The sequence below is a fragment of the Botryllus schlosseri genome, chromosome 1 (assembly GCF_051294905.1).
Source record: "Botryllus schlosseri isolate E-star chromosome 1, Bs_hap1, whole genome shotgun sequence".
NCBI classification, from domain to species: Eukaryota; Metazoa; Chordata; class Ascidiacea; order Stolidobranchia; family Styelidae; genus Botryllus; species Botryllus schlosseri.
In genome coordinates this window covers 3,357,875-3,383,925 of record NC_137236.1, presented here as the reverse complement: position 1 = coordinate 3,383,925, position 26,051 = coordinate 3,357,875, and the positions used below count along the sequence as shown (strand labels likewise).

At 38.5% G+C, this 26,051-nt stretch overlaps 2 protein-coding genes and 2 long non-coding RNA genes across 10 annotated transcripts in view; 3 read left to right on the top strand and 1 right to left on the bottom strand.

Annotated features, from left to right (window-relative positions):
* LOC145437364 (uncharacterized) overlaps positions 1–26,051 on the bottom strand; it is a 264,350-nt gene that overhangs the window by 1,499 nt on the left and 236,800 nt on the right. Inside the window, exons 2-3 of the mRNA XM_080314614.1 lie at positions 399–517; positions 21–149 (exon numbers count right to left, since the gene is read on the bottom strand). Of these exons, the coding sequence (XP_080170740.1) occupies positions 21–149; positions 399–429 (160 nt within the window). The 5' untranslated portion in view covers positions 430–517. The remainder of the gene's footprint in view (positions 1–20; positions 150–398; positions 518–26,051) is intronic.
* LOC145438686 (uncharacterized) overlaps positions 1–26,051 on the top strand; it is a 403,715-nt gene that overhangs the window by 261,265 nt on the left and 116,399 nt on the right. The gene's annotated exons all lie outside the window — the stretch shown is intronic.
* Positions 9,226–14,933, top strand: LOC145451067 (uncharacterized). Its single transcript, XR_013918689.1, has 3 exons — positions 9,226–9,417; positions 12,553–12,604; positions 14,503–14,933. It is a non-coding gene; the product is annotated as an uncharacterized LOC145451067 (long non-coding RNA).
* Positions 18,290–26,051, top strand: part of LOC145447787 (uncharacterized) — a 277,603-nt gene continuing 269,841 nt past the window's right edge. For 2 of the 3 annotated variants that reach the window (XR_013917746.1, XR_013917738.1), the window contains exons 1-2: positions 18,299–20,396; positions 25,707–25,857. This is a non-coding gene — a long non-coding RNA (uncharacterized LOC145447787). Of the gene's footprint in view, positions 20,397–25,706; positions 25,858–26,051 lie in introns of all 3 variants that reach the window. The other variant, XR_013917711.1, reaches the window with a different exon arrangement.

Sequence of the window (26,051 nt, the reverse complement as noted above, 5' to 3'; positions counted from 1 at the left end):
TATCTCTGAACCTAATACACCTTTAACATTGTGTATATATCCAGGCTCCGCAAAGAACTTGTAACCCTTGGCGGTATGTTCGCACCCAGATGCTGTCTTCGCGTAACTTTCAACTTCTCCAAACGTCAGATCGGGAAATGCTGACAAATCTGGAATATGAAAGCTACATCTATTTGGTGCATATGGCACTATATTGGTTGCAGTAGTCGATGTTTACAACCACATGAAATATGGCTACCGTACCTGGTTATAAACACATAAAGCAATATCATGGTTCACTGACATCTAATCCAGGAAGTATTGCAATGACCACTGAGCTTGGGCTAAGCACTGAGCTTGTTAGGTGCATGAAATTATTATTTTTGAAAAATATAACTGAATAAGAAACTGGTACTTACCTCTACCGGTTGAAGCTGATGCAACCGCCATAGCTCACGATCGATGTCATTCGAAATATTGCAAAAATTAACAACTACTACTACAACAACAACAACTACTATCTACAACTATCTTACTGCTGCAAAAATATCACTCAGTCTCCTTCAATGCCGAATTTTGTGTCATCAAATCAATGTTGGGTATGTACCAAACAACGATTAAAATATCAATTATTTTAACGGAATTATTCTAAATCCTTTGCGTAGCATTGACATTCGACACATCTGAATCCCTGCGCACTTCCAAGACTAATTTCCGAAACGTTTACAACTAGAAATCAACAATATACTACACGATATTTAGCATTGAGTCAGGTGCACGAAAAAGTAGCTTGCTACCCTATTTGTTGTTGCTATGCGTATCTAGTCACGTGATCGAAGTCCTGCAAAAGGCCTATTGTAGACAAGTTCACGGAGTGTAATCATGGAATTATCATAGAGAATTTTCAAAGTATTTTCGGTCCCAGTGATCCATCGGTACCACATCTCCTCTACTTCGGGGAGAACATGTACGCTTCCATGCAGTATTCGATGACCGACCTTATCAACACCCTATACAGAGTCAGGAGACAAGATTTCGAAGCACCCCAATTAGTTCCTGACAGGCAGCGCAGAACATTCAATCGCATTGTGCATTTCTTGACCACAGCTTTGGAATGATGTGCGTAGTTCAGCCGAGAGTCAAAAGTGACTCCTAGGTATTTGTACTGCTTGACAAACCTAATATAGGAATGGTTGAGCGTTAATTGGACGGCAGGAATTTTCCTTTTCCTCGAAAAAATTATTGCCTCGGTCTTTTTAGTATTTAGACTGAGTCCCCATTTCTTGCACCATGATTCTATTACGGTTAATGACTCTTGGATCGCGGTTCTTATTTTATCAAAACTCAGGTCAGATTCCCAGATGCAGACATCATCTGCAAATACGTTTATATTAGTTTTAATCGTTTCGGGGAGATCGTTCATCATTACGGTATACAGTAATGGACTTAAAACGCTTCCTTGAGGGATGCCGTTTTCAACTTTATGACTGTCCGACACCTTATTTCCTACTCTGACCTGAAATGTGCGGTTATGTAAGAAGCTGTGAAGCCATCGCAGAAGTGTTCCGGATAAGCCCATTTTTTGCAGTTTGATTATTATTCCGTCCCTCCAAACACGATCATAGGCCTTTTCTATGTCCAGGAATATACAGATTGCGGATCTTTGATTTCCCAAGGCCTTGTAGAGATCATCATGTAACGCCATCACACTATCTTTAGTTGACCTGCCATTGCAAAATGCGCTTTGAGATGGGTGGAGGAGTTTTCGGTTTTCAAGCCACCAATATAGCCTTTTGCAGATCAGCCGTTCCATTACTTTGCACATATTGCTGGTGAGAGCGATCGGTCTGTAACTCTTTATTGAATTTAGAATTTGACCGTTCTTCGGGATAGGTACGATGATGGAGTGACGCCATGCAGATGGGCACTGGGCTGTCTTCCACACCTCGTTAATGGATCGTAATAGACGGTTTAGACAGGAGGGTGGTAAATTCATTATCATTTGATAGCATATTCTGTCGGGGCCTGGAGCTGTATTCTTCCGAGGCTTTAATGTTTGCATTAGTTCCGAAACACTGAATTCGATATTTATTCCCGTGGTGTCATCTTGCATTTCGCATAACCGTTGGTGCATTGCTTGCTTCATAGCATCACGTCTATGTCGGAATTCTGGTTGAAGGCTATCATCACTACTGACACTCGCGAAGTAGGATGCCAGTGCATTTGCTTTATCCTGCTCTGTTTTGTACACTTGATCGCCGACTTCAAGGGAGGTAATACGGCTCCAGGTGCGACTTCCGCTCATGGATTTCACTACGTGCCAAACACGCGCCAAGTTCGAATTTTCAGTGAGGGAGCTGCAAAAAGCTTCCCAGTATTGCTTTTTGGCGGCGAGAATAGTTTTCTTTGCTTGTGCGCGTCGACGTTTGAAGTTGATAACGTCCTCCGTGTTGAAGGTCAGCTTCATCTGTTTGAAGGCCGCACGTTTGAGGCGAATGGATTTCGAACACTCTTTATTCCACCATGGAACGGAGCTTTTGGAGACCGGTCTAGATTCAGGAATGCTTTTCACTGCGGCGTCTATAATGATAGTTGATATGTCCTCCATTTTTAGAGGTGTATCGCAGGCGACGGAGAATCGCTCACTACAGAGGCTTTTGAATTTATCCCAATCCGCGCGATGAAATGACCAACTCTTCGTGTATGTCTGCGAAGTATCAACCGTTACGCTGAGTTCTGTGAGCACGACGTAATGATCACTTCCTAACAGATAGTCAGTAACATCTGTTGAGACGTTATGGGCCAGGTCTTTGGTGCATATTGTCAGGTCTAATAATGAACTATTGTCGGGAAATTGGGATGAAATGTCAATCCTGGTCGGAATAGTGGTGTTTATTACCACAAAATCCTTGGAATCAATAACATGGTAAAGATGTCTACCGCAGCCGTTTATTCGGTCGCTCTTCCACAAGGGATGATGGGCGTTAAAGTCTCCGACTATAATGCACTTTGTGGTGAAGGGGCGAAAACATCGTTCGGGGAGCATGCGCGATAGATTGCGATTTGGAGGGATATAAACATTCAAAACAGTTATCTGGTCAAGTCTGATGGCTTGCATCTCTATTGGGTGTACTGTACACTTTCTATATCTAATTGAACGAATGATAGATTCGATTTGACAAAGAAGCAGATGCCACCGCCATGGATGTCACGGTCTCTCCTAACGAGGGTATAGTCTTTGATTTTAGGAGTGTACTTATTAACCAAATGAGTTTCCTTTAGGGCCAGTACATCAGGTTTTGTATCAAGTCTTTCTATGAAATATTTCAATTCCGGGATTTTTCTATAAATGCTCCTACAATTCCATTGTAGTATTTTTAATTTACCTTTGAAGGCGAAGCTTGTGTCAGGTCCATTGCAATAGAAGACGCGTCGGTAGTTTGTGGTGAATTTTGTCCGCCGTACGTCCTGTGTCGGCCGACGCTTGAGGCTTCTTCTCGATTGGCGGGATTTAGTTGCAATCCGGGAAATCCTATTCCAAGTTCCTTCTGTGCGGTCTCCGATATGACCTTTTCAATGTCAATTTCCTGTCCTTCGGTGATCGATTTAATTGTACTTTTCAAAACGCCTGCGATAAAACTGAACAGGGCCGATGTTGATAAGGTTATGCTATCATTCGATGGCAATAATGGATGGTTTGTGGGGATGACTTGTCGACTGATTGGAGCTGATCTTACAGCGACGTTACGATGCTGCTGGTGAAGTACCTGGTTTGAGGTTTTGTTACTGCTGTCTTTTTGCAATGGTGGGAATTCGTTCTGAGATAAAACATTTGGGATTTGTCTCTGTTCTTGTTCGATTCCTCTGGCAGTCCAGTAGTTGACATCGGAGTTCGCCATAATAGCGTGGATTCGAGTTTCCTGTCGATACCTATCACAACCCGCGTAGCCGGCTGAATGTGGTTGGCCACAGTTAACACAATTGGCTTGGTTCGTGCAGCTCTTGTATTCATGATTATTACCGCATTTAGTGCACCGTGCTGAGCTACGGCAATGCTTTGCCTTATGGCCGAATCGGCTGCAATTGTAACAGCGCAAGGGTGGTGGGTTGTATATCCTGGTCCTGAACCTTAAAAAGCCTATATGTACGACAGTGGGAAGCATGTTCGCTGAGAAACATAGAAGAACCGACCTGCTTGGGATAACTCCTTCCTTTGACCGGTATGGCAACCTTTTGACATATATAACGTTGTCATTCGATAGTGCTTGTCGTATTTCTTCTTCACTAAGATCCATTGGAACGTCGGAGATGACTCCGCGCGTTTCCGGTGGTTTGATTTTGTAAAGCTCCACTTTTACCTCAATCTTATTTTATTTTGTCCCCAGATCATTACATGATAGTAGTTTGGCCACCTGTCCGCTGTTTGCACATTTTACGCAGAGATCTCCTGATGGAAGAACACGTATCTCGGTGTAGGAACCTCCTAATATCTTGATCAAATTCCTGTTGATGACTAAGGGATTTTGACGGCGGATTGGCTTTTTGATACCCGTTATAACTACAGAATGCTCATTGAATCGACTTAATCCACGAGAAGCTGACTCCTTTGGCGCAGGTTCATCAGTAGAATTTTCGGCGGGGCGTTTTACCGCCCCTCTTCCTTGTGACATTTATAACACGCTTTCACAAGTCCACTTATACCGTAGTCTCGTGTTTCCGAATGGTAAATCCTCCTTGCTTACTAATTGAAGCAGAGTCCGCACGATGCTCGTTCGGCTGACAGAAGTCGCCGATCGAAAGCTCCTACTCAGCTAATTACCCGCTCGGAGTGGCACGTCCGTTCGCTACGGCGTTTACTCGCAACGGCGGTCGAATATGAGTGTTGCACTTGGTAGACTAGAATAAAACCACTATGATCCGTGGTATCTATATCTTCTTGATGATAGAGTATTCAAGTGAAAAGATTGGGCATAACATGGGGTAACATTCTAGGATCAGTTGAATGGTGCGGCCCGCGAGCTAGTTGGTGGTTTCAATCCGGCCCGCGAGGCAATTTGAGTTTGACACCCCTGCTTTAAAGTGACAATATGGACGTAAAAATGACTTTAGTAAGGAAAAAGAGCGCTCCACAGACGCTAATGTAGGTTGACACTTCTGAAGTTTAGCATTTGGCGCTGGTGAAATGTCTTGCCTTTGTAGCTCCATAATTTGTTTCACATCGTTTTTGTCCAACCGCTTCTTAATGTAAGTTTTGAGCTCAAGCGGACCTTTTCTGAAATCAAGGGCATTTAGATCAGTATTAGCCTCTCTGATGGTGTACGTACAACTTTCCATTTTCAGTATCAAGTTTGAAATAATGTTGTAGTGTAGGCATGTTTCGGTGACCAATTCTTCAATTATTTATTATGGTGGTGCCCACTGTAAATACTATTTTATTCAAATCCAAATGTATTTGTATATAAGTAGACCAAGATAGTACTTGTTAGCCTCCCTACCCACTGACTGAACCTCAAATGACGTCCTACTTCAGTGCACAGAAGTAAAACAGATTGTGTAGCAACACAATGCAATGTGTGACCTCATAGGTCTGTGACTGTAGTGTTATGTAGGCTAACCTTACAGCTTGCCTTCGTTCAATCAGAAATTGCCCTACTTTCTTAGTGCTTTAGTGCTTATTTGCTCTCACTGCTTAAATTGGCACTTTTTATTTAAAGTATACAACAATATGACTTTATAACTCAAATATGATCTAACCAGGAAAATATTACTTTATATGACTTTATAACTTTCTTAATATACCACATAGGGACGTGGTTTTCGCGTTAAAATTGGTTTCACGGCTTACTGATGCATAGAAAAAAATATGACTTTAATGACTTTAAATGGCCCTAGTAATTATACGTAGAAATAGATGTGTCCACGATGTGTTAAAACTATTTCAAGTGGAGTTAGAAAGGGACAAGTTTGAAAAGTACCTTGGTAAGTACTTGAGTTTCGAAAAGTAGTTTTAGTCGATCGTTCGTAAGTGTTTGGTGATTTATCGCTGGCGGTTACTTTGTAAATTACAAGATGAGTCTCTGCGAGTAACTAAAAATGATTATTATTGCAAATTTGTACAATCTTGGACATTAAGATCAACAGTTACCATGATGTCTATTGCGATTTTTCGAGACGGTTTCACGTATCACAGTGATACAAACGTTACACAAAACTACTTTCTATTTCTCAAAATCCAATCCGTGAAAAGTACGTAATTTTGCGTGAAAGTAGTCTAAAATCTTGTCCTATTTTTATGCATAAAACATCGTTTTTGTATAAAAAATTGTTGGAGATGATTTATTTCTGTCCTAAAGAAATAGAATACACTAGGCCCCATTTTGACATAAATCCCTGACTGGGTATCTTCCGTTGAACGCTTCATCTAAACCACCTTGACGTGTAAGACATATTTCCTTCATAACATTGGCTGACAACTAAATAAAGTTCGATCTCTGCATGCCTGCTGGAGCGTGAAGGTGCTGTGGAAATTTCAATAAATTGCAACTCCATTACGGCGGCGTTCTGAAGAAAATGGCTGTGGCCAAGTTTTTATTTTCGTTTTGCCCTTCAATTCGAGACCACATCATTTTTAGAGTGCAGTTCCCCTTTCAGGCATAATTTTGCATCAATTTCATAAGTTAAATCATTATATTAACCACATACTTTTAAGAAATAGAAGCAGATTGTTACTGATCATCTCGTAATGTGCGCTCAAGCATTGGCGTAGTCTGAGGTGAAAGGCAATAATGCCTGCTCCAAATATAGGTTTCGAAAGCATGTAAATAAATTAAAAATAGGGTATGCTTCTGTCCGTGCCAGTTTTTACGCAGTTTCCAATGTGTTTTACTGTTCGGGTAAAATTCAACCTTCGCATAAACATAAGCGACATCGTTACAAGGCTTTCCAGCGTCCCTTTCAACATTTATCTAAAGGTGGTCAGTAACGAAGTACTTCTACTTGTCGTAGTACTTCAGGCAGATTTATCCTACTTGTCCTACGTACTCAAGTGGTTAAGATTTCATACTACTTCTATTCGGCAGTTTTCATTTTTACGCAAAACTTGGCCTACTATAATTTTATTTTCCTTAATTGTATATCGCTACTTTCACTTCTACTTGAGTACCGTACGCTGACTAGTTTGAGCACCCCCTTCTATATGATACGTTTGTACAATGGATAAAATATTCATAACATAAGTATATTTTTATAAGATATCAACCTCATGAATAAAACTGAAACCGATGTAGCATATGCATTATGGAGAACCGAAGAATTCTATTGAATCAGTATTGAACTTTACCTTTATGAATATTTATTCAAATGGGAGAACATTGAGGCAATTACGTCATATTACCTAATGAAATCGATATTGTGTTTAGATAAGTAAGATCCTACTCGATTGCACAGAAGAAGAAGGAAGCATCGATTGGTCGTTGATTGAGACTTGTTGGAAAAAGTATCAAGTATGATTCCTGATTCTATTCCCGAAGTATTTTTAAACACATTTATATTTACCTATCGTTTTATACGACTTCGAACCCAATCATCTCTTCGGCGGCTATCTTAAAGTCTGGGAATAACTGTTTTCGCATTTTAGTTCATTCTCCTGGATATTGCCGTGAATGGCCTGATACCTGTCCAGGATTACAGCCTAATTTTGGAGCGCAGGAAAGCAATTTCCGTTTTTGGCAATATCCATGCCATGTTTTGCGTTGATAAAGCAGATAAATTGAAGAAGACGTTAGAAGCTTGTCAGCAAAAGAAGGTAGTACTTATCATCCAGTATTGGTTGCATAGGATATATTGAACGTTCTTCCCCCACCATTGCACGTTCATCATTCATCGAATTCTGCTGTACAGTACGAGTCCCCTCCACATGAATTAACTTATATTCCATGCCAGACGTATCCATAGTAGTTGCGGAGTTTGTGATTCCTGGTAATTTGTTCATATAAAGCAGGGGTGTCGAACTCAACTGGCGCCGCGGGTCAGAGTCAAACTTTAAGAGCACTCGCGGATTGGACCAGTCAAATGATTCCAAAATATTTCCTCCAAATCCATGCCCTTGTTTCTCACTTGAATACTTGATTATGAAGCTTATACGCTATATAATAATCACGTTATATCACGGCCATCTGGTTCTATTACATCAATTCCTTTATTATTCGCAAACAACCGAATTGGCGAAATTACGATGAATGGCCGGACCGACGATATACGTTGGCGAATTGCTATGCTTGCTTTGTTTTAGTCGGAATCTGCCAATCCTCTGTAAGCGTTGTGAGGAATACAAGCAATTTAACCGTAAACGTAAACGTTGAAAGTTGTTTCAACATTTTTACATCGTGATTCGGGTTTCTCCAGGCGCTAAGGAGATGTTGAGTCATAAGCGCAAAAGGATTGCGACCATATATATTTAAATTATATTTTGTGTCATAATAATATTATCCACTTCTGCCGATAACTACTTTGTGGTCCGTCTTTGCATGAAACTGTGAACTCACTGAGCACTTTTTCGCCTTCTTAGCATTGATTGTCGATTAGGGTTGCCGTATTTTGAGAATCTGAAAAGAGGACACCTTTTAAAAAAATTCAGACTTGCAATACAGGAGTGAAATTCGAAAAAATTGGCAAATCGATTCCAAGTTTATATTTGGTTGAGTAAAATAAAGGTCATCTTTCTGGCTCAAGTCTCGAAAGACCTGCAGGAGCGTTACTTCAGTACTTATTTCCAATCATTCGGTTGAATTGTCACTTACATTCAACCAATATTTTCAAATAAGAGGACAAATTCTCAAAAAGAGGTCATTTGAGCGTGCTCTGGGGACACTTTCGAAAAAGTCGAAAAAGAGGACGTATGGCAACACTAGTGTCAATGGCAGTGACTTGTTGCTGACGGTGACTACAGTGTAACCTCAACACCACGGTCGGATGATTATAATGTGGCCTATGAACATGCTCGACATTTTTTGACTTGAGAGAATGAAAGTGTTTCCTACTAAAATCTCAACATTTGTTAGAAATTTGCCAGATAATACAGCCGTTTTTCAGAATCGCCTATGGGGGCGGTTGCGGCCCGTGGGCCGTATGTTTGACACCCCTGATCTAAAGCATGTTGAAATGCATCATGGCCCCTGGTGAAATGGTCAACAATAAGCATCATTGAAATACACAATAATAATAATAATATTTTTTCACCGCAGATCGAATATATCAGATGCATATTAGAAGATGGATATTGTGTTTCACTCGATGAGATTTCGTCTCTCGTCAACAACTCTACTTTGAAGAAAGTCACATTGATACACCGGTATACAAGTGATATGTTGAAAGGAGACGAATTAAAGAAAGCCCAGAAGATTGCAAATGATCTCGATACTGAGTTGGAAGTTTTATACTGTGAGTCATTGTTTGGTTGCATCGTATCTTAGATACGTTTTATTAGGTATATTACCGTACATGAGCGCGATCACTTTGAATGAAATGGTCAATTCACGTAACAGGTCCAATTCGTTACTAGCACTAGAAATCATGAGGCGTTAGTTTCATGCAGGGCATAGTGTCGTTATCAGGGTTATGTGATAACTAGGGCTGGGCAAAATCGAGTACCTGAGTGATTCGATTCTGAATCACGCATTATGCTTCGAGTCGAGTCGAGTATTCGAGTATCACTGATTATGACATCACACCAGATTTTACTACGTCAAAGTTCAAATATGTACCTTTTATGCCGCTACAAAGAATAAAATGCCTGTTATCCATCACATCAAAGATAATTTGATATTTTTTCGACCCTATTGCACTTGTTGACAATGTTGTGGGATGATCATGACTTCGGTAATGAGTTATTTCCAGTAACGTTCGTAGCTTTGTACTATGTCTCGCATGCTGGAGCACGGTCAATCAAGGTTTCAAGGCTTCTTCAGCGGAAAATAGTATCAGAACTATAATTTTCGTTAGTAAATTAACTTTCAGTTGCGAGTAGCGTATAATTTCAGTACTCGAAATAATCTTCTTTTACTACTCGACTCGAATCATTAAACTTAATACTCGATTCAGATTCGAGTACTCGAATCATTGTGCCCAGCCCTAGTGATAACGCACGGTATTCATGAATTTTAGTTTCATTCGAAATCCCATACTTGATACTATCAATTGTTGTAGGAAATTCACGCATGATCTCTCACACGTTGCTGATTGTGAGCTTGCATATCAGTTTCGGAGCAAGGCATCGTTAACGTGGGTCAAAATCTACTTCATTTGACAATGTCAAGCATGCATAAATTATTATTCACCATAAAAAAAATTGTGGGCGTACAGGTTGTATAGGAACAAAACTACTTGAGTAAATGAACTAGTATATAATAATAAGCACTACAGAAAAGCACAAGTATTTCGCTGATGATAGTACTTCTACCATTATGGGCGTGATAAAGATATATCGAGCTTGATAAGGCGACGATAAGTCAAATAAACTTGTAAACCACTTTCATATACATATATAACTTTGAAACAAATTTAATACTTCATGCAGCTTATTTAGGACATCTGGTGACCAAGCGGACTCTGATCGGTTCTGAAAGTTGCTAACACGAGTTCATGAATGATTAGAGGTATTCAAAGTAGTTAGAGTTAAGACTCATGTAGAGCGATAAATAGCGCTGTAAGCTGCTGCTGATGTACAAGTAGAAGTAGCAATTTCCAAGAAATCACAAATTGACTTGAGGGGGAAGTAGAAAATGTATTAGTCTGAAATGTAGTGAAATAAGTAGTTTCAAAAAGCAGATTTGGTCGAAGATCCGCATACTTTTAGCAGTTTATAGGATATATATATTTTCGCTTATTCAAAATGACTAATGACACTGCAAGTGAGTGGAATCACTGAAAATATGTTAATGCAGTCACCGTGATACATGGGCTATTTAAGGCGCCTCCCATAAGGATTTCACTGAAAACGATGACGAATACGCAGCTAGGAACAACTTGATACTTTTGAAAATCAATATTGTATGAAGTAAGTAGTTCTGACTAACAACTGTGACAAGAAGTAGAAACAGAAGTAGTCTAAAATGACAACCCCTTGATTAAGCGATGCAAGTAGACAGCACTACTTGAGTAGTCTGATAAAGTAGAGTTACTCCGTTACTGATCACCTCTCTGCAGGATTCGTGGTTTTATGTTGTACACCATCCCACTTTTTATATTGGTGTTGATACGAATCATTTCATCATTCATGTGCATTGTGAATTCTTTTAGAACTTAATTATAATCAACAACATTGCATTAATTCCGAAATCGTTTTGTCTAACCTAATCAAGTACTATAAATCTTAAAATAGCATTCGGGATTACTTTGTTCGATATACCTTTGATACGAAAACGAATATGCGAGTTCATATTCGTTCTGTGAAAGTTTCTCACAGAACGTCGAACCGGTGCGAATATAAATCGAATATAAATTAAGTGATTTGAATCGATTGACAATACGTAAATAATCTGCTGCATATTACAGGGAATTATTTACAAATGGATTAGAGTTACTTTTATTCCTTCCCATATCTAATTGGATTAGATATATGTAATATGCATTGTACTGTCGGGGGATCATATTGGGTGAGATTTCTCATTTCACTGCCCACTGACATAACTATAACACATTAAAACGAGACTGCGCTCTAAATATAATGTTGTCTGAAATGAAAGTGAAGAGTGTGAAAAACATTTTGGCCATAGCAATGTTCCCTTCGGAAGCCAACGCTTTTGAACTGAAACTATAACAAATAATTTAGCGATTTTACGAATCCACTCCATGCATCTCAATGGTATTGAGGTCAGGTATCATCTCTTTTGCCTGGCTTTAGATCAGTGGTTCCCAATCAAAAAGGTCATCTTTTCTGCTCGATATCGAAGTTTTACACTTTTGCAGCTAAGATTTCGTGGGTTGACTAAAAAAAAAGTCATTTCCGCGACTTGATTCCAATATAGCCGTTTTAACACGCCATCGTCCCCTTCGTTATATTCGCCTCCTGTCGCATCCTTTATCCATTTTCGCCCCCTATCGCCCCCTTGACCACCAAATCGCCCCCTGGGGGCGATAGTGCTCACGTTGGGAACCACTGCTTTAGATAAAGGTTTATGATTCGTTCGAAGATGGATTTTCATCCGTACTTTGACATATAATTTCACTTTCATTTTCATGCGACTTTTTGATCAAGTTTCAGCCATTACCGGATTGGACGTGGATATGGACGCGGGACACAATAAATTTGTACTTGGATTTGAATGTATCATCAGGAATAGGATTCGGATTTAAAATAGTAGATAAGCGCAAGTCCGTACGCCTACCTACCATAACTAAACCACTGTGTATCGTAGGACACAATTCATTTATATTTTTGATGATTTCAACTCTCGTTGAGCCTGATGACTGTTTCAGATATTACGCAATATGCTCAGCAACAGAGCAGAACTCATAGAATGCATAGATCTTTTGCTAACAAGCATTTTCAGCTATATAACCTATTTCTTATTTCAGTGCGCCGAAAAACGGATTTCTGGAATCGACTCGACTGGGATTTTTATTTGAGGTGAGTAGATGTTGCGAAGTCTGATCGATCTAAAATGAGACTTAAGATTTATCCATCCATTACATTGTCGATCCATTCTCATGCACACCCAGTTTCAAACAACAGCTTAGAAAAATTGTGACACGTTCTGTGTGATAATGAAATTAATATACAATATTAACTGATGTGATGTCGGATAGTGCTATCCTAACGATGACACTCAGTGCATCACACGTAGTTTTGCTGAAAAAAATGAAAAATGTCAAATAGAAGTAGAAGTAGTCTGAATTAATAACTACTTAAGTAAGTAGTGTAAGTGGGCAAAACGTACTTTCGTACTTTAAAAAAGTGGAGTTAGTTGGTTACCGGCCACCTCTGTCAATATATACTAAAGTTGATCTTCGGCAGTAATGCGTCTCTTCAATTCATGATTACTTGCTGCATTCAGACCACACAGATTTCATTTTATTGGGAGAAATATTTGTTGTATTATGAAACTGAGATTTGATGAGATACTCGAAGAATTTTTATGTCAATACGGCGTAGGTCGAGAATTGATCCGTCCGGATTGTTTAGCTGCTGTGGGTGAAATAAATATAGTTATTGGTCGTAATATGTTGTCACATAATTTTTAAAGAGACTATCGATATAGTCATTGATTAAATTCGAACAGAAGTTGGAGTGATCCCGTTCATTTTTTACTCGGGTGCATGTAGCAATAGTGTAAATGAAAGTTTGAAAAGTACTGGAGTATGTGCATTTCAAATCTTATTACTGGGACTGGTTGTCGAATACTTTTCTTAGGTAATCGCAAGTGACAACTTACAGATTTTACGTAAACTTCGTCTTGAATGTGCTCAATAGTTGTGCTGCAAATCAACAAGATTTCAGATTAATTTCCAGTCAGACTCGGTCATCTAGAAGATTTCCTGCTTTTGCAAAATTGATTAGTATCATAATTCCAGTTAAATTTTCTTACAACATACAGTAGATATTAGAATTGACGCTACACAGTTATTTCCAACTTATGGTAGAATTATAATTATCGCGTTACTTTTTTCAAAATAGATTAAAACTGTAGTTATAACTATACATTTTTCCAAATTAGATTGGGATTAGAATTACTGAGTCCGCAAAAAACTAGGTCATCGAATCCAGTTCCGTTACTATCAAATCAGTATGATAATAGCAAATGTCTGTCCAACAAGGTTGGCTCGTTTCGAACTACACAAAACTCTCCGTTGCATTTACAGGAAAACCAGAGATAGGGTTTGAATTAAAATGAGAAAATATAAATTATTTACCAATTAGATTAGAATTAGTGCAGAGAATCATTTCACAAAATAGATTCAAGTTATATTACCAGCATTTGCTATAATTAGTCGCCTAATTAGACAACTAGAATTATCTAATTATCCAATTCTGACAGAAGTACGCTACCTCACCAATATTTTAGGCTTTCCATAAAACAAGCCGATAGCTACTTTTCGAGTGTCATTGATACTCGATATTGTTAACAGCACCGCAATTTCCCTAATCGAAATGTTAACTGTTAACAAAGTCCTCTAGCAAGTACACCGTCCCAGCCAATACCGGTCCCGCGATACGATGTGTTGCCTGCAGGTTTATTTTCATCAAATTCGTGTACTGACAAAATATGTTACCGCATATTGGATTGTGTGCCGACGATACCCGAGACTCGTCTCGCGAAAATTTTAATGCCGAATCGTCCTGTAGTTTCAATCCCTACGATTCATCCGACTCTGATCCCAGGTACACTACAGCAAGTCGAATTCTATTTTGTGCATTGTTATGACATACCCGTGCGAACAATTAAATTTCTGCTCATAGTTCGAATAGTTTGCTGACGTAATTGATTTACTGGGATAGTGATTTATTCAGTGGTATTTGTTTTTCAGGGAGTATACGAAAAGGCAGTAGATGCAACATTGTTACTCGTGTACAAGAGCCAATCGTCATCAACAAAATTGAGACGTGTAGAGCAGAATTACTGCTATTCGTTTTAGAATTCAAACTGACTATTTCATGTTCAATCGATGCAATTTCACGAAACTATTTCTAATATGCATTTTACAATTAGGTAACCAAAACAGTTGCATAAAGCTTCACAAATCGACGAAAACAAAGATAATGCCATAAACGTTACGTCGAACCTACATATTTCCGAAGGGGAATGTTTTACGGCACAAATTACTGGTTGAATGGATTTGAATGCGAAGGTTGTTTGACTACATTAGAGTTCAAGCCGTCATCCTGTTGAATTGTTTGCTAATATAAGGATTTACTCGCAACTTGGGATCGACTCGCGGGATAAAATAAATATATACCATCGACCTACACCTATAAAATAGTTTATTATAATAAAAATTACATAAAATCATAAATATTGAAAAATGAAAAAAAAGTGTTATATTCTTAGATGTGCAGTGTGTACTGTCTTTACGTTTTGTGTGATGGATTATGATAGAAATTAAATACTTAAAAAAAAACAAGAAAATATAAAATTAAAATTTTCGTTGAAAATGAATGTAGTGTAGTATATGAAATCCATTGTTATGTTAATTATGTAGGATTATCCATGTTCCATCATGATCTTGTGATCTTTCTCCATTTCTTTAGTACAGTTGACTTCAGTAGAATGTTGAAAGGTATACTTACCTAGTTTAAAACTTTCATTACCAAGATATTTTATGACCTTGATATTATTCTGTAGAATGACGTTCGCTGTACTTCGAGCCAACGATTTTTCTTGCTTCTATGACCAATGACCATGTTTTCTGCTACCTTGGTGTTTCTAAATGCTTCAAGCATAATATAATTGGCTTTATCCCTCTTGATGTGCTCGTTTAATATTGGTATGTGATTAATTGATTCTCAATGACTTAATGCACCATAGTTGACTGAAAAAGAGGCAAATTGTCCATCCATAACAATCGAAATTTCAGATGATCTTATGAATGTGATTCAATATTCCCTTTTTACTGAGATATTATGATTTGCTGCTTGACATTCCAAATATTATTCTTACTGTCCATTGTGACTACTTTTCAATTATTATGGCATCCACAACTCATAACTCAAGAGTATTGTTAATGGCTCCTAATAAGTATCTTCATATTAGACTTAGAGAGTAGTGGCTGGAATTTCCTCGATTTTATGTTGTATTGGGCTGCGTTTTCATGTTATGAAATGTATAGAATTGATTTGAAATGAATATTAATTAGTTATTTGAGCCTTGCATTTTCTTTGGGTTATCGGGATATGGAGAGACAATGTATTTTACGCGAATGCGTACAATGTGACAAAAGTTTGTGTAGCAATCAGGATAAATGCCTGACAATCGTTTCATGTATCAGAACTTAATTCGAATGAGAGGTAGGTAGACTTGGTGAAGATGTTGGGATATGTATCGTCATTTGTCGTTAAATGTTGGAATGTCAATAGGCATGCGTTGTAGGGTAGAGTGAAAATGACTATTTGTTTAAATCGAAAATAGGAGGTTCTTAAGTCCGAAAAATGACTAGAAACGTCAATAAAAAGTGGTTTTAGGGGATTGCCTTCATTTTCCAGCCGGCATCCCCCAGGGGTGAAATTGCCCATCTCGACAACCACTGGTCGTAGGGTCATGAAAGCTTCCAAAACATCATGTTCTGTCTGTCTTAAGAAGAAAGTTTTCTCTGTTGTGAACACAAAATGAGTTACAACCGAAAAACACTAGATTTTTGAAGCCGGTAAATGGCGGTAGTAACTAAGTTACATGTTAATGTGATTTACACACGAACAGCTAAATAAATCAAACTCGTTATGTAAAAAAAAAAATGACTTTTTTGATATGTCAAAAAATCGCCCTAGTAATGACTTTGAATCATGTCTAGTACTTTGAAATGTCAACTTGACTTGACTATAGTTACTTGACTCGTGACTTGACTTGGCTTGACTCGACGTGACTCGGGTCACCTCCAAAAATCGAGTGACTTGACTTGACCCTTGTCACCTATGAAAATCAAGTGAATTGCTTTGACTCGAGTCAAAATGTGCAATGATTCGAAATGACTTGTGATTCGAATGCAGTGACTTAATCCCAACACTGCCACGAACATGAACGACGAGGGCTGCGTTCCAATATAACTGATGTTCGCGTGCAGTCATCACTAAGGGTTTTTGCATATGACATGCAACCAGACTTCAAAAAACTAGTTGACAGTATTCAGCGGCCATAGATGTCTGATTGACTTCAATAGCTGTTGTAAATAAATTCATCACATACTGTTTTTGATATCTATGCTTTAAACTTGAAGTTTGCATTGAATACAATTGATTTCTTGCAGAGGTAGATGAAATCGCGGTAAAGGTAAAATATATATATTCTGTGATGGGTCCCGCCAATTCCTTAATTTTCCCATATCCGGCTCAGCGATCAGAGAAGTTGCCCGGCCCTGGCATACGGCAAGTGCAAAACGATATACATACAGGGCAGGGTTGCCAGACATCTTTCGAGAAAAAGGGCCAAACAGCGCCGGAAAAGGGGCCAAAAAGGGCCAAATTGTTCAATAATGTTAATGTAGGGTTACCATACGTCCTCTTTTAAGAGGATTTGTCCTCTTTTATGAAAGTGTCCTCGGAGGACGCCCTTTTGTCCTCTTTTTTGAAAATTGAGGTCATATTTAGAGGAAAATGCGAGTGATATGCCGTAAATTAGCACAGCAGCGACGCTCAAACGGTATTTTGAGCTCTGAGCGAAAAGATGACCTTTTTTTAGTCAACCACCCGGTAAGGTGGAGGAATAACCGGTATTTTGGGCTCTGAGCGGGAAAGTTGACCTTTTTTTTAGTCAACCGATCACAAAGTGGGAAAAGTTCAAATTTTGAGAATTCCTCTTCGGTTTTGCAAGTCTCAAATTTCTGAAAAAGTGTCCTCTTTCTAGATTTCCCAAATATGGTAAGCCTAGTTAATACCGCTGCAAAATTACCCACAGAGCTTTTGTCAATCACCTGGAATTCGAGTCTTGCATTGCTGATGCTGTTGTAGGACCCCAAATCAACAACCTACAACTACACTGGATCCAACTACAATAATTGCTATTATTTCAAGCCTTTTCCAACTGAATATAAAATCGTGAAAGAAAACTTTTTGTGCAATAATATGACAGTGATTTAATTTTATGAATTTTAATTAAAAATTGAGAGAATAGTTTCTTTACATTTGAAACTTATCCAACTTATATACTCAAGTTTTCGGTTTTTCACCAAAACTCTCCGGTTATGTTAAACTTTATTTTCTTTGAAATGTCTATCAATCATTAAGTACTAGGGTACTCTTCTTCAGACTTTTTCTGCTACTTAGCTTCTAACCATGTTCGATGATTTTTCGTCCACCTGTTCACAAATATGTATATAAAATTCCAACACAGTCTACATTCTACAAAAACAAATCCAAATCTTCACCTTCTACAGTGTTTCTACTGAAACTTTGACATTGACATAAACATTGTCAGCTCAATTTGCGAGAAACATTTTTTTGAATAGCTAGTTTGATGGTATGTCTCAACTGCTTCCAAAAAGGGCCAAATATTGAAAATAAAGGGCCAAGGGGCCAAATTAATTTTTTGGGGCCAACTGCCTCTAAAAAGGGCCAAATTTGTTGAATTTGGCCCCGAAAGGGCCAATCTGGCAACCCTGATACAGGGGTTACTAGGCAAGCGGTATCCTCGGTTTCAAAGGGCGTCATGCATCGATGGCTACTCCTCTTTCTGGCAGTATAGTTCTTTTAAATGTTTATAATACGTACCCTATTTGAATGTGGGCTTTATCGGCTGATCCGATAATATCGATAGGTACAGGAGCATGAAATTCGGAGAGAGGACAAAACCAAATAGATTATGAAGGAAATGTAGTATCGAACTGCATGTTGTTATGTATTTGACGCCTTTCGTTATTCCGCGTGGTGGAGCTAATGTCTCACGTGCATCAATGGCTCGGAGTCAAAACATGAAATGAAATCAGCTGATTGAGTGTTCGAATACCAGTTTTAATTCGATCGGACGTTGGAGATATAGCTAATATGTTTCAGAGTACAGACTGACTCACTTATATTACTCGATAAAGCGAAAAAGAACGACATAGTAAAGTTTTACACCTGAATTTAGGAAGAATAGATGGATTTCCATGTTTCCGAATGGGCGAATACGCAAACCTAACCTAGGTTGTTGTTGATTGTAGACCATGTGCTGCATAGGCATACCGTTTCGCGCTTCTACCGTCCTCACATACAATACTACAGTCTTGGTATATCGATAGGAATTCAGGTTACCAATTCAAAATTGTGATGGCCTCTTGCTGGATGAGTGTGTTATGAAAGGTTTGGTCTGATGTGAAATCTTTTGAAATAGTAACATGACTTGATAGTCGATACCGGTAACCCCGGACTCCGGAAATCGCCCTCGACAAGAAAGAAGTGTTTATGTGTTCAATCAATATGCTCGAAAATGTAATCCTGTTACGTTTAGCGTGGTATGTTTGGTGTGCCAAGACGGTTCTCAGCGTCTTGCTTCACACCTGTGTGTAGTAAGTATAGAGTCTTTAGTTTGCACGTGACACCGATTCCATATTGGCTTACAGCTTCTTTCACACATGATTTTCGAGTTTCCATGAAGTATCGATCGTCCGTTCCTGCCTCGCTCGAGAATGCAATTACTGAATATAAAATGATGCTACAATTCTGGTCAAGTTCAACCTTGCCAAACAACCTTGTCAAACAGCCAGCTTACTGGATTGTTTCTGACATTAGGTAACTGCTGTATATATGTAATTCCATGTCAAATGAACCAAGGAGAGATTTGATCTCCATCAACTTGTAGATTTTGCTGAAAATCGACTCATCAGATTGTGAAAGGCTATAGTTGAGTAGATAGCTACCGGCATCCATTTTGAATGAAGTTTTCAAGTTGTCGCGTGATGAAAACAAGCTTTTTTTAGGAAGATCTGAACTTGTGTCTGTATAAATGACATGAGAATGTTGTCATGTTGTGTAAATTGATACATTCAGCAAGCCAGTGAGAAAATATTTATCTTTAGTGCCCTGCCCCCCTTCTCAGTGCCCCCTTCCCTAACCCTAATATCCACCAACACTAATCTTGGGATAACCCAACCCCAACTTTGACTCTAAACCACCTCCAATCCCCCTTTCCTCAAACCTTAATATCGAAACCTCAATAAACCGCACCTCCTATCCCCCAACTCTAATATCCCCCCTCCCATAACCCTAATTTCCCCCAAGCCCAAATATCCCTCTTTCTCTAATCCTAATACGTAATTCCCCCAACCCAACCCTTATATCCGTCTCTACAAAGACAGAAGAAAACAACAATTCATTTTGACGTTTATAATTTTTTTTCATGTTCATGGGAAACATTCATTGATGATCATGATGAACACTGTTCGATGTCTGCCTACTATCGAAGAAGTGCCAAATTTTCCCTTCAGTATCAAGAGTTTCTTGTATTCTGTTATTAGACACCATCATTCGCTCTTAACTACTTCAATACGCTGTTTTGTGATTGTACTGTAACAGGGAATGTGAAACTAATTGAACTTATCGTTCATTAAGCACTAACTGGTTTCATTGTATTAATATTGCGAAAAATCATGTTTTCTACACTCAGTGCTAGATACCGTACTAGATTCACTCCTAAAATTACATGAAAATCTGAGACCTAGTGGGTCACTGTGTTGTTGACTTGGAATGGAATTACCGATGGACGATGATGCTGGAGACGAAATCATGCAGGAAAAAGGTTTGCTCGTAATTACAGGCTTACATCTGGGCAAAATCGAATACCGGTAGGCCTACATGAGTGATTGTAGTCCGGCTTCACATCAAGTATTTGATAATCACTCATGATGACGATACAAGTATATGGAGTCTGGTAGACCTAAACGTTTGAGTATGTAGCCTACTTTTCATGCAACTACGAAACATGAGTCCGGCTCTTCACCACATGATGATGACAAGGTATATTTCGAAAATACTTTATTTGCCTTCGTGACAATGTTGCAAGTCGATCCATCTACACAGAAATATCATTTACGATAATGTGCAAACTTTGTACAACATGTTTCGTATGTTGCGATACGACCAATCGAGGTTTCAGAAAATTGATGCAATTATAGCTTTTTTATGGAACTGGGCGTAAAATTTCATTAGCTCAAAAAATCTACCCGAATAATTTCAGTTACGGTAGGCCTATTCTATTCAGATTCGAGTACCAGTACGCAAATCACTGTGTCTTGGTCCTATAAATAATATGTGTCTCAATGTAAAACGATGCTCCAAAGTCTGATCAAGTTTAACCTTGAGCCCTGATCAATCCAGCGTAAGGGATTGTTTGTGCCATGAAAATAGATTTGGACTCCATCAAGTTTCAGATTTTGCAGAAGTTTGGCTCATAACCTAGTGAAATATATCTTGGTAAATATCAATTTATTTGCATGAATTACATACCATAAGTATAGTGTCCAAGTTGTAGCATGATGAAAAACAAGCTTTTAATGATCATACACTTGTGAAAGTGAAAGGCTTTTCCAAGGCAGATTTGAAATTGTGTCTGTAATTGAGCTACTTGACCTAAAAATCCTGTTCACTTTGCTATGGTATAAATATTGGTCTATTCTGTCATGTAAGAGATTAGGCCTAATAATTTTTGATGCTCGGCCCTAAATGTAGCTAGAGTTTGGGGTCATTGTGTATAGAAATCAGTCAAGTGTGACAATATTATAGGATTCTCCCTCTCATTTCTGTCTGCTTTGAAATTTAGCCAAAATTTGAAAAATTCGTTAACTATACTGATTAGCATCTATGTTATTAACTATCTCTAGACTCTCTCAGCTAATACTTTATCACACTGCTGTTCTTGAGTAGCAACAATGTTTGCTACCACCTTGACTCTGCCTGAAAATATTTCATTAATCTACTTGAGTGGCATTAAATCGGCATCTATCTCAACCTGAGTGTCCATTGTATATATCCCTTACAATCATTATACCCTTTCTTACAGATGGCATGGAAGTGCCCCGAGATTTTATGTAATTCAACGCTATATGAAGACCCAAACAAAAAATAGTGCCGTGTCTCTCACATTGATAAAGTTACCGATTATGGCTACTCTCGTAGCATAGTTGGCGACTAGGGTGGAGTGAAAAAAAGATATTTTTGAATTTCAAAAAGTGCCTCTGATATTTGGCCCCAAATCAAAAATGAATAACTTCTATCATAATTTCAGGTTCTTACGCCCTCTAGTGGCCGAGCTAGTTCACCAAACGAGTCGAAAATAGCTAATTTTGCCATATCCTGATAACCGCTTATGCTAGAAAGCCAGTTTTGGGTTTAAAATCTGTGAAAGCAACATGTTTCTATCTCACTTCCATAGAACTTTGTCCTGAAAATGTACAGAAAAAAAGTTACAAGCAAATTGTCGATTTCTAGACCGCCATTAAAAGTGTTGGATGGTTGTACCAAATTTGCAATGCCGATTAGCATGTTACTGTTTGTTGCATTGCTACTTTAACAACGAAATCTTGTTTGAAGGACTTATCAGTTGATTTTTATATCAACCTAGTATAATTTGGATAGTAGAGAGCATGATTGAACTTTCTTCATAGTTGCAAAGGAGATACATGACCATTGGATTTGGTACAATGTATTTTCCATAAATGAGTTTCCTATCGCGCGAAAAGTCAATCAACTGATATTGAAATTTAGTCAACTAACTCGGTATCCCAAAATATCTAGAACATCAAATTCTTATAAAGAAATGGAAACTACGTTCTTGCAAGATATTAATAGGCTTTTTGGCATCTTCTGCTGCGATAGCAAACAGAGAGATGAAATTTCACTCCAATGTGGCTTAAGGATGGCACCGAAGGATTTGAAGATCAAAAAGCAGAGCGCAAGGGAAAATGTTTGGTTGACGCTGTGCCTCTTTCATCAGCTGACGAAAGATTTCGAAGGCAGTCAAGCTCAATCCAACAACCCGGTGCTTCTAATGCAGGTGCCAGCACTTCTATTGGGCAATTCAGCTTTAATCAAAGTGATTCAGGGTCAATGCAATCTTAATCAACATCTTCTGGTAATGATTCAACTTTTATGGAAGGTGCTCAACCATCAAACCAAAGCCATGTGTTGGGGATCAACTGGGCAAGCGTTTGTGAACGGTATGATGTATTGGACCTTACAGGAGGTGCTGCTCCAACTTGTGTATTGCAGTATGTTGGAATAATCAACTAAAAAAGTGATTCGTTTGTGATAGATCACGGCAAATTACGAGGAGAGAGAGAAAGGTGCAGAAAAGAAATACAAAGAAGAAAAGCAGAAAACGTAAATCTTGTGTATGGACTCTACTTCGACGGAAGAAAAGATGACACTTTGAATATGGTTGAGGCGTCCACTGGAAAATGCTCTATGACAACAGACCTGGAGGAACATATTGTTTTAGTAGGAGAACCAGGTGAGTATTACCTCAGTCACTTGTCACCTCCCAATGGAAAAGGTCGTATTTTGGCAAGAAATATATCAGATTATTTCCAACACCGACCCGCTGCAAAAACCCAGCTGTTGTGAGATCAGACGGTACAGCTTCAATGACAGGGAGATTCAAAGGCTGCATTCGTGCAACAGAAGAAATTTTACAAAGACCACTTCAATGGGCTATCTGCTTGCTTCTGCTTGCTTCATGAGCTGCCATTCTACATATCCGCCTTGAAAGTTGTAATTTATAATCCTGTATTGCGTGTTTGAATTACGCATTGCTGTGAAAACATATCGTAATGACAGCTCATTACCATGAAGCAAGCAGATAGCCCATTGTAGTGGTCTTTGTAAAAGTTCATTGAACGAATGCAGCCTTTGAATCTCCCTGTCATTGAAGCTGTACTGTCTGATCCCACGACAGCTGGGTTTTTGCAGAGTTTGGTGTTGGAAATATATTGATACATTTCTTGCCAAAACACGACCTTTTCCATTGGGAGGTGACAAGTGACCGAGGTAATACTCACCTGGTTCTCCTACTAAAACAATATGTTCCTCCAGCTCTGTTGTCATAGAGCATTTTCCAGTGGGTGCCTCAACCATATTCAAAGTGTCATCTTTTCTTCTATCGAAGTAGAGTCCATACACAAGATTTAAGTTTTCTGCTTCTCTTCTTTGTATTTCTTTTCAGCGCCTTTCTCTCTCTCCTCGTAATTTGCCGTGATCTACCACAAACGAATCACTTTTTTAGTTGATTATTCCAACATATTGCAATACACAAGTTGCAGCAGCAGCTCCTGCAAGGTCCAATACATTATACCGTTCACAAACTCTTGCCAAGTTGATCCCCAACACATGGTTTTGGTTTGATGGTTGAGCACCTCCCATAAAAGTTGAATCATTACCAGAAGATGTTGATTAAGATTGCATTGACTCTGAATCACTTTGATTAAAGCTGAATTGCCCAATAGAAGTGCTGGCACCTGCATTAGAATCACCGGTTGTTGGATTGAGCTTGACTGCCTTCGAAATCTTTCGTCAGCTGATGAAAGAGGCACAGCGTCAACCAAACATTTTCCCTTGCGCTCTGCTTTTTGATCTTCAAATCCTTCGGTGCCATCCTTAAGCCACATTGGAGTGCAATTTTATCTCTCTGTTTGCTATCGCAGCAGAATATACCAAAAAGCTTATCAATATCTTGCAAGAACGTACCGTAGTTTCCATTTCTTTATAAGAATTTGATGTTCTAGATTTCTTGTGATACCGAGTTAGTTGACTAAATTTCAACATCAGTTGATTGACTTTTCGCGCGATAGGAAACTCATTTATGGAAAATACATTGTACCAAATCCAATGGTCATGTATCTCCTTTACAACTATGAAGAAAGTTCAATCATGCTCTCTACTATCCAAATTATACTAGTTGATATTAAAATCAACTGATAAGTCCTTCAAACAAGATTTCGTTGTTAAAGTAGCAATGCAACAAACAGTAACATGCTAATCGGCATTGCAAATTTGGTACAACCATCCAACACTTTTAATGGCGGTCTAAAAATCAACAATTTGCTTGTAACTTTTTTTCTGTACATTTTCAGGACAAAGTTCTATGGAAGTGAGATAGAAACATCTTGCTTCCACAGATTTTAAACCCAAAACTGGCTTTCTAGCATAAGCGGTTATCAAGATATGGCAAAATTAGCTATTTTCGACTCGTTTGGTGAACTAGCTCGGCCACTAGAGGGCGTAAGAACCTGAAATTATGATAGAAGTTATTAATTTTTGATTTGGGGCCAAATATCAGAGACACTTTTTGAAATTCAAAATTTTCTTTTTTTCACTCCACCCTATTGGCGACTTTGGAAAAAGAGATACATTCATAAGAGGCCAGTATTTCTGACGCATAATGTGTGTGCTTGGTCTTGTGTAAGCTACTGGGTTTTTAGATCGAAAATCTAGAATAAAATAGTATTACGGTGGGCACCACTATAATAAATAATTGAAGAATTGGTCAGCGTAAATACTATTTTATTCATAATTCAAATTTTTTGACGGCAATAACTTCGCTTCCACTGGTTGGAATTGAACAACAAATTTGGAGAGCATAGTTTCTATAGTATAGACAACCTAACACTTTCATGGGGTGATCAGAAAATTTTCAAATTATATGTTATTTATTTATTTTAAATAAATAGAACCTTTCTTCTCCTGTAGCAATGCGGCTACTTGTTGGAATTGAACCAAATTTGGTGTGCAGGCTTAAATTAGGTAACCTAACAATTTTATCAAGTAGCCAGTATGATTTGAGAAAAAAAAGTGATTTTTTAAGACCCCTACTATATATACTATCAATTCTGGTGAGTATAAGCCTGGGGTCCACTGGTTGGAATTGAACCAAATTTGGTGAGCATAGTTTCTATAGTATAGACAACCTTACTTTCATGGGGTTAACAGAAAATTTTTGCCGAAAAACAACTGGAACTTGAAGTTCGGAATAATCAGTAGTTAGTTGATCGCCAACTAACTAGATTGGTAGTTCGTACAAGACTGACTGTAAACTTATGGGTGACTGCCATTTTAGAGCGAGACCCTGGACGGGAATAAGCTTCGAGTATATCAAGCTGTGAGCAGAACTGAAGGGTAAAGGTTGCTCAACCAACAGAAGAAGCAAAAGAATTAGGAGGGGGACAAGAGGAATTTGCATCTTGGCTGATCAAGGCTCGTACGACCAGGTACTTGTAGGGGTCAATATACAGAGCAAATTTTTCACTATAGTGGTGGTGACGTACTCTTGGCGAGTGGTTGGCAATTTTTTCAAGAGGAAATGAATGGAAATAAAACCAGCATTTACATTCGACCCCATATTGTTTTCTGATAATGAAAAAGATCTAACGAGTGATGTTGCAGCTCGGTAATTACAAGGAAA